At 47.2% G+C, this 16,961-nt stretch overlaps 1 protein-coding gene across 7 annotated transcripts in view; it reads left to right on the forward strand.

The window, feature by feature from the left end:
• Positions 1–7,502: 7,502 nt before the first annotated feature.
• Positions 7,503–16,961, forward strand: part of ABI1 (abl interactor 1) — a 63,028-nt gene continuing 53,569 nt past the window's right edge. For all 7 annotated transcript variants that reach the window (XM_075271629.1, XM_075271634.1, XM_075271631.1 and 4 more), the window contains exon 1: positions 7,503–7,711. In XM_075271629.1, coding sequence (XP_075127730.1) covers positions 7,595–7,711 — 117 coding nt within the window. In that variant the 5' untranslated portion in view covers positions 7,503–7,594. The remainder of the gene's footprint in view (positions 7,712–16,961) is intronic.

Genomic DNA, 16,961 nt, shown 5'->3' on the forward strand with positions numbered 1-16,961 from the left:
AGGTATAAATAGACATAACCATGGATGTCACAATGCATACCCATACTGGAAGTCAAACAGAAGTCTGTGCGCAAAGGGAAGACCAACCTCTGCTGGCATCAGTGTGAACAAGGCACAAGTCCAAGTAAAAGGAAGATATACTTGTGTAACTTATTATATATTTTTTTGCCACACTGATAAGCAAATGGCAGGCGGACTGTACTTAGCAACAGACGCCATGGACAGCAGGTGACACCTCCAGATCTCCGCACTTCGGAGCGGCATTGTCACTCAGTATCTTCCGACTTCTGCCCCAGACCACCGAGAAGACAAGATGGCTGACAATCCTAACCTCGGGACTACAGAATGGAGAGCGGTAGATTTTTAGGCCCTTCTGGGGATTCAAGGAGTAATTTTTTCCCTTCCGGTGTCTCCTAGCACGGTCCAGTCCTGCTACTCCATTGTTTACTGTAATGTACTGTGTGAGGTCCAAAAAAAGGAGGGTCATATACTGAATGGGGGCCAAAAAATAAATGGTTGTGTGCTATTTGGGGGCCAAAGAAAAGCAGTAGCACGCTGTGTGGGAGCCAAATAGGAGGAGTCTTTTTGATCTGAAAATGGGGGGGGTTTCCTACAATTTTAATTAGGGGGCTTAATCACACACCCAAAGATAGCTGGGTTAGGATTTTTTGATCTGCAAACGGGGGGGAAGGAGGTCATATACTTGGGGGGATGCAAAAAGGGGTGCCATATATTGGGGGGAGAAGGGTGCTATATATCTAAAAAAAAGAGGTTTATATATTGTAGGGGGGGAATCAAAAAAGTGGAGTCATATATTGGGGAAGGGCCAATAAAAGGGGATAATATAACGCATGAGGGCCAAAAAAAGGGGGGCCATATACTAAATGGGGGCAAAAAAGGGGGGGCCATATACTAAATGGAGCCAAAAAAAGGGGGGCCATATACTAAATGGGGCAAAAACGGGGGGCCATATACTAAATGGGGGCAAAAAAGGGGGCCCATATACTAAATGGGGGCAAAAACGGGGGCCCATATACTAAATGGGGGCAAAAAAAGGGGGGCCATATACTAAATGGGGCCAAAAAAGGGGGGCCATATACAAAATGGGGCCAAAAAAAGGGGGGCCATATACTAAATGGGAGCAATAAAAATATTGTTGTGTACTATGTGGGGACCAAAAAATAGAGGTAGTACACTGTGTTGGGGCCAAATAAGGGAATTTTTCGATCTGAAAAATGGGGGTGGGGTGGTGTGGGGGGGTGTCCTACAATTTTAATTAGGAGGGCCCAATCACACAACCAAAGATAGCTGGGTTAGTTATTTTTTTTGGGAATCAACCTCCCTGCCGAATTCATTCAATAATTGTCTGCAACTACCAAGAAGAATTGATGGAAGGAAAAAGGGCAAAGGTCACACCAAATATCGGTGGGGTTTACATTTTTCTTTTCGTCATTCCGTTTGCACGGTGCTGTACATCAGGCAGAGAGGGAACATGAAGTACTTTGCAGCCTGACGTCAGCTTTGAGTTTGGGGCCAACGTCTTAGCTTTTCCTTCCACTAATTTTCTTCTGAATTCCGGGGGGAGAGAAGCTTCATACTGGCAGTGACCTGATCTCACAATTCCAGAGCTTTCCCTTTTGCTAGCGATAAAGTATCATGTAATGCTATTCTAAGCTGATGCAAAGTTACATTTAGTGCTCAGGGAATTTTGTAATCGTGAGCGAGGAAACAAGCACAGCATGGAGGGATGGAGGAACAGGTTGTCATTAAGGAACAACAGTTGGCAAATATAACATGACATTGTGTGGATGTCCTCGGGTCTGTTCCAAAGGTCTTGGTTTCCGGAAAGCATCTGCTGATAATGTTATGTCAGATTTTCAATAACAGAAATCTATGAGCTGTTCCAAAGTGGTCTAAGTGCTCAGTAGAGGACAAAATCAGCAGCAGGCTCAAGTGTAAAAATATACAGTAGATATAGATTATAGAGGACCTTCCACCACCTCCACCAGTACAAGTTCTTAGCATCTGTTAATAGGTGCGGCTCAACTGATTCCAGCACAGTTGGAATTTTCTCTCTAACCCCCACCATTCCTGAGCAACCAGCGCAGGTAGTTTTGGTGTCTGATGTGCTATTTAAAGGGGTTGTCCCATCACAAGGATCCTATCTATACTGCTTGTTAATGTGGATGTAAGACTTTTCCTAAATACATTGCTTCAGCAAAACTGCTTTGTTTGTCCACTATCTTACTTTATTCAATTCTTTGTGGCTACAGCCCTGACTTAGCTGCTCATGAGTCAAGTGATGTATCTGCTGCTCTGAGGGGGGGGGGGGGAGGGTTAAGTGCAGGGAGCGAGCCTGTGTTTCTAGCTATTCCTGTGTCTACACCATGTGACCTAGCTTCCTGTTAGCAGATAGGGGAGAGGAGCTGCTTGCATTTCTTCTGTTCTCCCAGTTATCAGGCTAGCTAATTCAATTGTGTTCATTATGGCAGAGACAGGCAGTCTCTGTATGTAACACAGAATGGAGTTGCTGCTGCCTGTACGTCATAGTCCAATGTGGGTGGGCGGAGCTACACCAATTTTGGGGCGGAGCTAAACAGTAGGTTGCAAGTGAAACCCCGCCCACCAAATGATGCAAGAAATCAGGAAGATGATTATGTGAGGTGGGAATACCCCTTTAAGCTCTGTAATGTCAGGTGGATAGTAACAGGCAGGGGGTGTGACTCAGAGCTCCAATCAGAGGCTACCAGTGTCTGAGCTCAGACTCACCCCCCTTGTCTGCTCCTGTCTGACACCGCCCTCCTGACAGTACAGAGACTAAATAGCATATCAGACACCAAAACTAACAGCATTGATTGAACAGGAATGGTGGAGGGTGATTGTTAAGTAAAACACTTCAGGGACAGAGTGGGACATGCAGGGAGCTGCGTGGGACAGAAGCTTAAATTCGGGACTTTCCTGCTAAATGCGGGATGGTTGGGAGCTATGTATTGTCCAAAATTTGAGATAATTTAAGGGCCCATTTATTTCTATGTCCTCATACACATTTCCATAATTTTTACAGCTCAGTGTGCAGGCCTTAGAAACCATCTATAAAATATATTCATATTTGCGGCACAGATTTGGCCACACAAGTTTTTTGCGAATCGGTGTGTGGGATCATATAAGTCTTTTTTATGGCACAAACTTGCCAATAAGGGGCAACACGGTGGCTAAGTGGTTAGCACTGTAGCCTTGCAGTGCTGGAGTCCTGGGCTTGAATCCCGCCAGGAACAACATCTGCAAGGAGTTTGTATGTTCTCCCCTGTGTTTGCGTGGATTTCCTCCCATTCTACAAAGACATACTGATAGGAAAAAAAAGTACAATGTGATCCCTATATGGGGCTCACTATCTACATAAAAAAGAACTTGTCTCTATAAGAATATGGGATCACACAGAGGATTCAACCTGAGAGAACCCTTCACATGGTGATTCGTGAATGGCGAAAGTGGGAGTGAACTTTTTGCAGGTGCGTGGCCTTTATAAATGGGCACAATTACGTATGCCCAGACCCCATATAATAATATTAGACCCCAGATTGATCATCTGCTCTAGCAGGAACTAGAATCTGCCAGTGTATTGGCGACACATTCAGCACCACTCCTATTCAAGAGCAGCACTGGAGTTCACCCAAACCATCTGCTATGCAGTGGATGGGGCTGCTGTGCCTCTCTTTTTACTTGAATTGGAGAAGTGCTGCATGCATCGCCCATCCACTAGTAACTTGCAGCCCATAGAGGCTGCAAGAACTGATGATCTGTGCAGGGTCCAGGAGTCGGTCCCACACATATTGATGACTTATCCTGTGTGTAGGTCATCAGTATGAAAATTCTGATTGAAAACCCCTTTAAGACTATGCTCACACAGTGGAACCTGAAATACCAAAGAAAAAAGATGCTGCATACCATGTAGGAGGCGCTCAACACAAATAATATATTTGTAAACATCTTTATTTGCATTTACAAAGTTAAAGAGAACCTGTCATCTTCTCATGCACATGCGGTTTTATATACTGCTAGAAAGCCAACAGTGTGCTGAATACAGTGCAATGTCAGCTTTCCTGTTATGTGCCCCGGGGCTGGTTATATTGGTGCCGTTAGTTTCGGCACCGATCTCTGCCCACTGTCAGTATGGTGTTCCTGACAGTCTAGTGTTCCTGACAGTCTAGCGTCATCGCTGGGATGTGAGGAATGCCCTCCCTAATGGTAGTCTAACGTAGCCCTGAACTTTCAGCGTGGGTCTTCCTCACAGCCCAGCTAGACTGTCAGGAACACCCTACTGATAGTGGGCAGAGAACAGTGCTGAAATTAACGGCACCGATATCTCCAACCCCGGGGCACATAGCGTGAAAGCCGACGGTGCACTGAAATCAGCACACTGTTGGCTTTCTAGCGGTATATAAAACCGCATGTGCCAGAGGACATGAAAGGTTCTCTTTAAGAACATGTATGCTGCCTAAGGAATAAGGTGAGCATGGTGTAACTAGGAATGGCGGGGCCCCATGGTGAACTTTTGACATGGGTCCCCCCCGACCGACCCCTCCCACGCATTCCTGTGCACTCTATTATCCCCCCATAGTAGCCCCTGCACACGGTATTATGTCCCTTAGTGGCCCCTGCACACATTATTATATCCCTGAGTGGCCCCTCCACACAGTATTATCCCCCATAGTGGCCCCTCCACACAGTATTATCCCCCATAGTGGCCCCTCCACACAGTATTATCCCCCATAGTGGCCCCTCCACATAGTATTATCCCCCATAGTGGCCCTGCACACAGTATTATCGCCCATAGTGGCCCCTGCACACAGTATTATCCCCATAGTGTCCCCTGCACACAGTATTATCCCCCATAGTGACCCCTGCACACAGTATTGTACCCCATAGTGGCCCCTGCACACAGTATTATGTCCCACTGTGGACACCTATACACAATTATTATACTCTGAAGTCTTTTCAGACACCAGAGTATAATAATCGGAGACCCAGGGGGAGAAAAACATAAAAAAACCTCTGTTACTCACCTGTCTCCCGGCTCCTACGCTGTCGGCCTCCGAAGTAGTCCATCTTCAATTACGTCAGACGTCACATGACCCGGGACGCAGGCCGGGGTCATGAGACGTCAGACGACTAGACCAAAGCCTGCCCGGATCGTGGAGAGGTAAGTAACAGTGTTTTTTACGTTCCTTACCTCTCCCGGGCCGCCGATCATTATACTTGGAGGTCCAAAAAGACCCCTGAGTATAATGATAGCAGTGGGAGCGGCTGTCACCAGGCCCCTAATGTCCCAGGCCCTGTGGCAGCTGCCTCTGCTGCTATGGCGGTAGTTACGCCACTGGTGAGTATATTCAATTCGGTACAGTGGAGTTAGAATATTTCACATAGTTTACAAGGACAGATTTGTTATGCTAGGTTCACACTTGCGTTGGGGTTTTCCGTTCTTCGGGTCCGCGGTTACACCCCATAGACTTGCAGGACTTTTCTTTCCGCATTTTATAAGTGCAATGAGGGATAGAAACAGTCACTGAACTCAGATGTGACCGTAGTCTTAGGCCTGGTTCACATCAGCATTAGGGTTTCCCTGAACGGAAACCTATACACACTAAAAAGCAGTTACCTAAGAAAACACACAGACCCCATAGACTATAATAAGGTCCGTGTGGTTTCCGCACAAAACATGCAGAGAGAAAAGTGCTGCTTGGAATCCCAAATGGAAACCTGAACGCTGAGTTGAACCGGGCCTTAGTGACGCGAAATACTGTTAGTAAACCATGAAATTGGTAACAATTTATATAAATACTCTGATATTATGTAACAAAAATGTTTACGTTTATTAAACTGTCCCTAATATTTAAAGAGGTTACATTTTAGCTCTTACAGTGAAATTGTCGCCGGCTGTGACATCCCATGTCCCCTCTCCTAAAGCCACTGAATTTCCTCAGCATTCATGTGCGGTGGGTACTTTTTTTTGTTTTTTTAATGTAAATTGTGAGCCCCATATAGGGATCACAGTGTACATTTATTTTTTCCTATCAGTATGTCTTTGTAGAATTAGAGGAAATCCACGCAAACACGGGGAGAACATACAAACTCCTTGCAGATATTGTTCCTGGTGGGGGATTTGAACCCAGGACTCCAGCACTGCAAGTGCTAACCACTGAGCCACCTTGTTGCACCGCGGCGGGGACTTCTGCCACGCAGGAACGGAACGTGCTGGGAGCCACTGGAGCCCTAGGAACAGATGATTTTATTTTTTTTATTAAAATTTTTTTATTTTTGTCTGGACAACCCCTTTAATGTGCTCTATTGAGTACAATCTGTGAAATACACAAATCTGACAATACATGGTTAATGCAACCAAAATATATCAGTGTGTCGGAACCAGAAATATCGTATATTGATTATCTATTGATGATATATCCTGTGGATAGGGTATCGGTATGGAAATTTGATTTGGCACTGGAAAACCCCTTTAAGAGCCATGTACTCTATGTTTCTGAAGAGACTGTGAGAAGCTACATGTATATTGTGTCTAGTTACTAAACATCCTACTATTATAAATGTGAAAGTTTGTGTGTTTGGGTGTTTGTTCCTCAGTCACGCAAAAACAGCTGAACGGATTTGAATGAAATTCGGCACATAGATAGTTTGCAACCTCAATTGAAACATCAGCTACTTTTTATCCCTGTAAGTGACATGGCTTCACGACTGTTATGCATTTATGTTCACATTCTATATTACACTGCTCTTACAGCAGCTTATCTCAGGTTCTGATAAAGCCAGGTCTGTTATCTCACTATGTAAACACTCAGCTAACCCTTAGTGGATTGTGTACATGCAGTTGCATATTATCTGATCTGCTCCAGACAGTGCTGACACACTGGATAGGAAAACCTCTTTAATCCAAATTGGCAGTTTGCTACTTTTAAACATGCCAGGAAAAAGAAAATCTAATTTGTATCAAAATTCTAAAACAACTAGAGCTATGAAGGTAGCCAGAAGTCACAGAGTGCTCCTCAAGCGGAGCTGACGGGGGTTCAGCAGTGCCAACAACACACTCATTATATGGCGTCCCAGCAAACTGCGAGGAACGAGTTTAGCGACAGGCCATCTTCACAGCTCCTGAAACAACGTAGCAGGCGGATCATCAATGCCAACAACACGCTCATCATATGGCATCCCAGCGAGCTGTTGAAATGCCGGAACAATCACAGGCACAGCTTGAGAGCTGCCGAAACGCCGGAGCAGGCGGTTGATCGACGGCAGCAATTTGATGAATATAGACGCCAACAACAGGCAAACGAAGTCACGGGCATACGCTAGTATAATATACTAATCACAGAATCATTTCTGCAGGATTATACCCAAGTGAGAAAAAGACTACGAGTCCCGTCGTCCTTTGCGCAGAGTACGGAAGCCGTCAGGGCGTGTGTCTGGGGTAGGAAGGCGGGGCTAGGCGGAAACGAGGCTCGGAATCCCAGAATAGCAGGCGGGCGGGTCTGGGCTCAGCTGTCTGTCCCCGTCTGTACGAGGAAGAGATGCACAGGGCTGTAAGATGGCAGAGCTGCAGATGTTGTTAGAGGAGGAGATCCCTGCCGGCAAGAGGGCGCTGATCGAGAGTTACCAGAACCTGACCCGAGTGGCGGATTACTGCGAGAGCAACTACATCCAGGTGACAGCGGCGGGGTGATGGATGTCAGTGGCGGGGGGCGGCTGGCTGGCTGGCTGCGGGGAGGAGGTGCACTCACACACCGTACAGGAAGTGGGGCTGATGGCGGCTGTGCCGTGTGGAGGCCGGAGGAGGCGGCGGTGCCCTGCTCTGCCCACAGGGTGTGCCGTATTGTCTAATGACTCATGTCCCTGGGATCTCCCCTGGGTGCCCGCTCTCATGGCCAGGGCAAGGCTTTGTCTACACCCAGAATGTGCCAGCCTGGAGGGCAATGCTGTGTCTTGTATACATTGCAGCACTGGCCCTTTAAGGGCTCTTGTATGTTATATGACATCATGCTGCAGGCGCCCCAGGTTGTCTCAGATGTGGACATGTGCTCGGTGTCCTGGGGGGGGGGGGGGGAGCCATTAACCTGTCAGTGCAATGAGTTACTGTCAGCACCCAGCCCTTCTCATGTGTAACTGCACAGTGTGCCCTGATGGTCTGCAGCTGGGCTGGGAGTTGTAGTTTTGCACCAGCTGGAGCGTTGTGGTGGCGGCGGCATATAGTAACTCTGAGAATTTGTCTGTTGCACAATCTTAATTCTTCTTCTGTATGGGGTGGTAGATGTGACCCTGGTATTGTAGTAATGATATGGAGGAAGACGTCCTCTGTTGGTAGCGGTAATGTCACTTGTTTGTATTTATGTACTGCCCCTTTAAGGGATGAGGATGCCAGTAGTGCCCGCTGCCACGATCAGTATGATTATATGGGATAGTGCCGCCTCAGTACATACACCCCAATATGTTCCCCAGGTTTTCCCATATCAGACATGGACGTGTGGTCAGTGTAATGAGTTACTGTAGTGCAGGGGTCAGCACCCAGCCCACTCCATGTCTTCTGCAACTACCCAGCGGTCCCTGATGGTCTGCAATTGTCAAGCCGTGCTGGGAGTTGTAGTTTTGCACCAGCTGGAGCGTTGTGGTGATGACAGCTAGTAACAGCGGGATTTTTTCTGTTGCACAATCCTAATTCTGCTTCTGTATAGGGTGGTAGATGTGACCCTGGTATTGTAGAGGTGACAGAAGGCTGGACATCCTCTGTGGATAGCGGTAATGTCACTTGTATGTATTTATGTGCTGTCCCTTTAAGGGATGAGGATGCCAGTAGTGCCCGCTGCACCTCTGAAGCTGCCACGATTGGTATGATTATATGGGCCAATGCCACCTCAGGTTTTCCTATATTGGACATGTGGTCAGGGGACGGTCAGTCTAATGAGTTACTGTGGTGCAGGGGCAGCAACCAGCGCCTCTCCATCCCTTGTGCAACTACCCAGGGTGCCCTGATCGCCTGCAATTGTCAAGCCGTGCTGGGAGTTGTAGTTTTGCAACAGCTGGAGCGTGGTGGTGACGTCAGCTAATAACACCAGGATTTTTGTCTGTTGCACAATCCTTACTTTGCTTCTGTATGGGGTGACAGGGTAGTGGACATCCTCTGTGGATAGCAGTAATGTCACTTGTTTGTATTTATGTACTATCCCTTTAAGGGATGAGGATGCCAGTCGTACCCGCTGCCACGATCAGTATGATTATATGAGTCAGTGCCGCCTCAGTACACCCCCCCCCTTTCCCTAATTTGTGCCTCAGGTTTTCCTATACATGGACGTGTGGTCAAGGGACTGGTCAGTCTAATGAGTTACTTAGTGCAGGGGCAGCAACCAGCGCAACGCCATGTCTTGTGAAACTACCCTGTGTCATGGTGGTGGCTAATAACACCTTTTTTGTGTGTGTGTTGCGTAATCCTAAATCCGTTTCTGTACACGTATAGGGTGGCATATATGACCCTGGTATTGTGACGGGACAGGTGGATATCAGTAATATCACTTATATGAATTTGAGTACTGTCCCTTTAAGGGATAAGGATGCCAGTAGTGCCCGCTGTCATGATGAGTCTCATTATATGGGTCAGTGCCCCCTAGTACACACCCCAATATGTATTCAGCCATGTTGCTTTAGGTTTTCCCATATCAGACATGGTCATGTGGTCAGGGACCGGTCATTCAAATAAGTTACTGTAGTGCGGGGTCAGCAACCAGCGCTGCTCCATCTCTTGTGACACTACCCAGCATACCCTGATGGTTTGCAGCTGTCTGAGCATGCTGGGAGTTGTAGTTCTGCTGCAGCCGTTGCCCAATCCTAATTCCGTTTCTGTATACATGTGGGGGTGGTGAATGTGACCCTGGTATTGCAGAAGTGACAGCTGCTAATGCTGTGTCCTCCTACATACTAAGACATGACTGCTTCCTGTTCTTGAGGAAGTCAATGGTCAAGGAGAAATCTCCCTGGGGGGGGGGGGGTCACTTAACTGGAATGCAAAGATTTAAGGCTGGATTCACACACTTGCAGTTTCGTAGTGGCTTTAAAGGCAATGGGAAATATGAAGGGAGGGTTAAGGGCCTGTTCACACGTAGCAAATTTGATTGCAGAAATGTCTGTTTTCTGTAACAAATCTGCAGCTTGTGAACGTGTCCTTATCATCTTCGTTCCGGGAAAAACTGGCAACAATCTGTGTGTGTGAATCGAACCTAAAGCTGCCTTTAGAGGTCTGGCGATGCTTTGTCCATGTTAGCGAGACCTCGGCCTATCCTTGTATTTCCCTACATTGGGGTTTAATCCGAAAAGTGGAGGCGTGAAAAGCAAAGCTCAGCTTTTGGGGTTCACTTCTGCACCGTAGTCCTCGCCCCAGAAACCGTCGGAGAGAAAAGTGCTGCACAAAAGACTCTTCTTTTCTGCCGGTGTCAGTCTAAATATGACAGACACCATTATAGTCTGATGTCTGTGGGTAACCCCTGTTTTAGCGGTCGGGGTCTCTTACTGAACGATGGCGCCCGGCGCAGGTGTGAGCTCAGTCACCGCATTAGAGGAGCGGTCGCCTCTCCTGTCTGTTTTAGTGAAGACTTGTTTACGGATTTCCAATGAAATTCCAATTCCTGAGGACCTTTGCTTAGACTTGTTCCTCTGTTATTCCTACTGGAAATTTATGAATGAGTTTGGGGTATGTTCACACTCTGGAAAATGGAAAGGATTTTGAGGTGGACATTAATTTTCCTCATTGCCACACGCCCTCCTGGTAGAATGGCGATGCCCTGTCGCCGAATAGGCCCCAGATGAATCGGCCACAGAATCCTCGCTTATTTTTTCAGCCTTCTGCTGTGATCTGTCTCCTATTGATAACAATGGCGGAGCAATCAGGGCAGAATCTGATTTTGGTGTGGGATCTGCCCCAAAGTCAGCGCCAAATAGTGCTTTGTGAACATGTCCTAATAGGTAACGCCCACTTGTCACATTTTTCTTTGAACAGCCTGACAATAACCATTGCTGACATTGCTGTTTGACCAGGGGAACGGTAACACTCAGCACTTGATTTGTTCATATATTTCCAGGAGGAATAACAGAGTAAGGGTGCATTCACACAGAATAACGCTCCGCTCATACTGACACGTAAACACATGTCAGAGTGACCGCTGTAAAACAGAATCCCGTAGACTTCAATGGGTGCCGGTCCCATTGAAATCAATGGGAGGCTTTTAAACCCATTGATTTCGAAATGTAGCGTGCATAAGACCGGCACTCATGGAAGTCAATGGGATTCTGTTTCACAGCGGTCACTCTGACACGTGTTTACGTGTCAGAATGAGCGGAGTGTTACTCCGTGTGAATGCGTTGTTGGGAACCGCTCAGGTAGTTGCTCAGTAGCAGTGCAGGAAATGGGGACACAGACACTGGGTTGCACACAAGTTCAGGCTTTATTCACTTGCAGTGCATTAATTGCCTTTGCAAAGGCACAAATAACAAAACAAAACCCTTCTCAGCTGAGAACTAAACACAAGCAAACTTTTCCCTGTCTATACAGAATCCTGACTCCCACATTGGCAACAACAACGGGTGGCACAGTACCTGCTCTGTCAGTGTGGTGCCACCTCCCAGTCCTCACACTCAGACTATTATCAGGCCTTGATTAGTCAGCTGACCTCCCTGGTGTGGGTCTTTACCAAACACCCTTTAGGTGCCTGGCTGGAATATACTTGTCCTCCCAGACCACACCCTTCACTCTCTCACAGCAACCTACCAGCACAGTATTAAAGGTGTTGTCCAGGCTTAGGCGAGCACAAGGCAGGGATTACTTGCCGTGTAGGTGTACATGTGGTTTTACTGTTGCGGCGTTACTTATAGTTTCCTGTAGAAAAACGTAAGACACCTTCCTTTCTTATTTGAGGAGGTTTCCTGTAAATAAGGTTCTCTTGTAGAAGTCCTGCACGTTGTCACTATACCTACATGACAATCACGTGGACTACTAAGTGAGTGAAGAGTCAGACCCTAGTAGTGACAAGGACCCAGTTATCTGTTTATCTATATATTTCCAGGAAGAATAACAGAGGAAGTTGCCCGTCCTGTATGTAAATGAGGCTGGGTTCACATTTGCCGCAGATCTGTCTAAACTTACGTGGTGATCGTCTTTCAACCCCAGTTTTTTTTCATCTAGTTATTCCAGTGAAAAAAAGACTCCCATTATAGTCAATAGGGGGCCCCCTCGGGCTCTGTTGGTGTCCTCACCAAAAGAACTGACTCACCCGGTCGGAGTAAAGTGGCGCCGATTCTTTTTTTTTTTTTTTTTTTCTTTTTTTAAATGTAGATTGTGAGCCCCACATAGAGCTCACAATGTACATTTTTTTCCCTATCAGTATGTCTTTGGAATATGGGATGGAAATCCATGCAAACACGGGGAGAACATACAAACTCCTTGCAGATGGTTTTATGCCCTTGGTGGGATTTGAACACCAGGACTCCAGCGCTGCAAGGCTGCAGTGCTAACCACTGAGCCACCGTGTGGCCCCTAAAGTGGTGCCGATTCTGCCACGATATCAGCGCTGATAAAAAAAAAAAAAAAAAAAAAAAAGACTCCCATTGATTTCAATGTGTTCCGCCTGGAAAACGGAACCCAATGAAGTCAATGGGAGTGTTTTTATCAGCGCTGATTCTGCCGCGTGTTATTGTGGCAGAATCAGCGCCACTTTACTCTGTGTGAATGCCCCCTTAGATAGATGACTTCCAAGTTGAGGTGCTGCGTAACAAACCCGCTACATAAGGTACATGGTGTAGATTTCAGTGACGGTCATCCTCTTACTGTTCTTTGTATGTGGTCCTTAGCTGTGTCATGTGACCAGCAAGAAGACCTTCCAATTGACACACAGATGTAAATCCATCGTTCCCTCTATGCCAGTTTTTTGAGATGATATTGAGGTGCATATTTGGCCTGTGTCCCTTGGAGAGTCTTATTGCTGGTCACATGATGCATCTGAGGACCATGGCTGAACACACGGCCTTTGGGACTGTATAGGTGCCGGATTACCAGTCACTGCAGATTAGAGGAATTGGGCTATGTAGTGTTGTGTCTTGGGGCTCCTGTTTCAGCTTCCATATCTTACACTTTGGCGGGAGCTGTGAAGTAACGTGTGCGGAGAGTCTACAGTATGGAGGCGGCAGAGAACTTGTCGAAGTCTTAAGGTCCATGAAGTCATGTTGGAGCTGTGACTAACAGCTGCAGAGAATATGATTTCATGATAGACACTTGGAAGGAAACGCTTGTTTCCCGGGCGGGTATTTCTCCTCGTCTTGTTATTGACGCCCACAATGGTTAATTGGGAATATATTGGGAGAATAATTTACAGATGCCGTCAGCGCCGGGACATGGAAAACTGCGGCAGAGCGAAATATAGGGAGATCAGCTGCGAGCGAGGGTATTCCTGGGAGAGTTTGGCAATGCTGGTAATTGGACAATTGCTTGGTTAGGCCGAGTGTGCATGTGTTCTGAATGGGTAATAGGGTGTTGTATGATGAATCTGGTATTTACTTATATCCTATGACAGGGGTAGGGAACCTTCGGCTCTCCAGCTGTTGCAAAACTACAACTCCCAGCATGCATACTTGCTCTGCTGTTCTTGGAACTCCCATGGAAGTGAATGGAGCATGCTGGGAGTTGTAGTTTCACAGCAGCTGGAGAGCCGAGGTTCCCTGTCCTATGACTACAAAGGGTCAGGCTTCATGAAATCTAACACTCCTGCCTCTTATTTTGCCCCAAAACATTCATTGGGGGGATGGTAGGGCACCGACCGCCATACAGAATCTGCTCGTCCTGCTGAAATCAATAAGTTTGGACAGCTTTGCTCTTTAGGGTATGTTCACACCTGCCGACGGAGAGTCCGTCGCAGCAACTGCCATATAAAAGTTCTGCAAGGGTCAATGCACACAGAGTTTTTTGGCACAGATAAAAAGCCTCCCATTGACTTCCATGGGTTCATTTCTCCGCTTGCTAGTGGAAAAAGGAACCTATTGAAGTCAATGGGAGGCTTTTTTTTTTCCATATCAGAATCTGCGCTCAAAATCTGCCCTGAATCTGCCAGTAGTGACACCTGGGCCAGGTGCTAAACATGTGCAACTTGCACGCCAGTTTTCTGGGCTACGTGTAAGGGCCCCTTCACACAGAGTTTACGCTCCGCTCATTCAGACATGTATACATGAGCGCTTCAAAACGTATCCCGTAACGCACGTAGATTCTGTGGCATGGAGCAACACGGTGGCTCAGTAGTTAGCACTGCAGCGCTTGAGTCCTGGGTTCGAATCCCGCCAGGAACAACATCTGCTAGTTGTTTGTATGTTCTCCCCGTGTTGGCGTGGATTGCCTCCCATTCTACAAAGACCTACTGATAGGAAAAAAATAAAAATTCAGTGGCATGGATTTTTTATACTATAGAAAGTTGCGCTGTGACTATAGCCTTACCCCGCGCTCTCCCTCCCTTTCCTCAAGTCATGACAGGCGTGCAGAACGCGTCGGCTCTCTATAGTCCGAGGTTATACGTGGGGAAAATTCTCCGACGTTGCCGATTGTGTTCACATACAGCGCTGTGCGTCATCGCCCATTGAACTCATCTGGCTCAGGTGAAAGGAGTCCTATGGCTGTATTATATAGCAGAAGGGGGAGGAACTGCAAAACAGCAAGGGGGGCAACCGACCTGAACACCTGTCAGCCATTGTTTTCTATGCACACTGTCCAGTGGCTGACACCAGATAACAATAGCTTGCCATCCACGTCTAATCCGTCTATACGTGTCGCATCCTTGCGTGTTTTGTGACTTCTGGTGTCACGAAGTGCGTTTGTCCAGATCTGACACGCGTGTGCTCATGTCGCTTCTGTGTCACTTCCTCAAACTTTTTTCGATTTTTCACTTTTTTTCTTCTTCAACGTTGCCAAGTAACTCACCGGCAAGCTTATTGTGTCAAGCTTCTTGCGGTGCCACCGGAAGGATTGACTTCCTACTGTGAGGTTAAGATTGCGAGGGTGAACGTACGTGGTCGCCGTCCTCTAGTGAACTATGCACAGACTTAAGGAGGGAGCGGCCGCCGCCAGCTTACGAAGAATGAAGACTCCTGTCTGAATTTCTGGGTGATTCCTTCAAGCACGGTCAGAGATTGCTCCAAATCGCTGTCCATGCCCCTTGCCCCACAGATCCCAAAAAAGTTGTCATCCAACTTTCTAAGAATCCGGAACGGCAGTTCACCCAGTGATCATTCTTTACTCTTATAACTTGGACAGGAATACTGGGTTGGGGGTGTTGTAGTAACCCATCTTGGATGTAACCCAGCTTTCCCAGGATCAGATACCCTTCTGTTTTCCGGTCAGGCGAGGATAATAGAGGGTTTTGGACGTGCACGAGACAGAGCGGAGAATCCAGTTCTACCAACTCCACCCATAATCTGCCATCAATAATCGTCTGTCTGGATTCCGCACATTTCACATGCAATCCCCGCTCGGCTCTGATGCTGCAGGAATAAAAGCTGTTTCATAAGAGGAATAACTCATGAATATTGCATTTCGGTGTGCGAGACTCTTACATCTTCACTAACGCCGCGCCTGTTTGCTTCTGCCGTGAATAATGGGTGAACAGCAAATGTCTTGTGTGTTATCTGCACCTTGGTAAACTGCGCCGGCTTAGCCATTGTCAGTGGGAGGATTGAGACTGGATTGTACAATCGGCTACCAGACCTGTAAATGATCTTAAGGTGGCTTCAGCTGATTGCTTTCTCTCCAGACCGCCTCATACACATGCACACTCTGTTTGGTCTGGTATGCCTATATCATGAATGGTGTCACCACTGTTAGTGGCCTATTCCCTGGCAGAACAAAGTTTGGGGTACCCCATCCATCTCTTCCTGATGTCATCTGTTGGGGGACATATTGGAGTGGCCTCGTACAGATATTGAAAAATCATCAGGGTCTGCTGACCATAACCTGAAGCGAAATTCACATCTGCACTGCCTGTCCATTGTTCTGATCCTTGGTCTGTGACAGAAAAGTTGAGTGTTCGGGACTTTTTTTTTGTCTGCCGATTTGTGGCGGACACTGCGGTGGAGGCTTTACCGTAGATGACTGTAGCCTGTTATGTACGGGGAGCTTTAGGATGACTATAGCATATGGTGAACACTCGGTGGTCCAGTAGCTATTTTGACTCCCTCCACCCCCCATAAACACATGCATGCTCAGATGAGTGTGCATGTGTCCTCAATCGCCATACAGCTCTTGCAGCGTCTTATCCATCCCGAGAATAAATGGACCGAGCATGTCAAAGTACAACTGCCTGAGTTAGTGTCAGGAGTGAGCTGAGGTACTACCATGTGCAAATGCTGATCTGCCGATGCCGCCAAAATCTGCAGATTCAGCCGACCCTGTGTGAGAGAACATCTATTAATGAGTTCGCCTGTTCTATAAGGCGATGGCATATTGATAGGATACCACTGAGGTCCTCATCGATCCTGCCAGAGATGGGGACGCGCTGCACTTCCTCCATAAGGCTAAGTTCGTACAGAGTTATTTGGTCAGGATTTTGAGGCCGTATTCGCCTCAAAATCCTGACCAAAAAGACGGCTCCCATTGAAATCAATGGGAGCCGGTCAGGTGTTTTTTCCGGGAGCCAGTTTGTTCCGGCTCCTAGAAGAGGTGGTGAAGGGCTCATTCTTCAGGCCGTTTTGCCTCGCGATTCAGCCTGAAGACACTCCCTCCTCCCGGCTAGGCCCATTCATTGGGCCTAATTCGAAGCGGAGTGCGCGACTGGATGCCGGTGCAGTACACCGGTATTCAGTCGCGGTTACCTGTCTTTGAGGTTCCGGTCCAAAATACCCTGTCTGAACTTACCCTAAGATGGTGTTCACTTTGCCCAAAT

The sequence above is a fragment of the Leptodactylus fuscus genome, chromosome 4, assembly GCF_031893055.1.
Source record: "Leptodactylus fuscus isolate aLepFus1 chromosome 4, aLepFus1.hap2, whole genome shotgun sequence".
Taxonomy (NCBI): Eukaryota; Metazoa; Chordata; class Amphibia; order Anura; family Leptodactylidae; genus Leptodactylus; species Leptodactylus fuscus.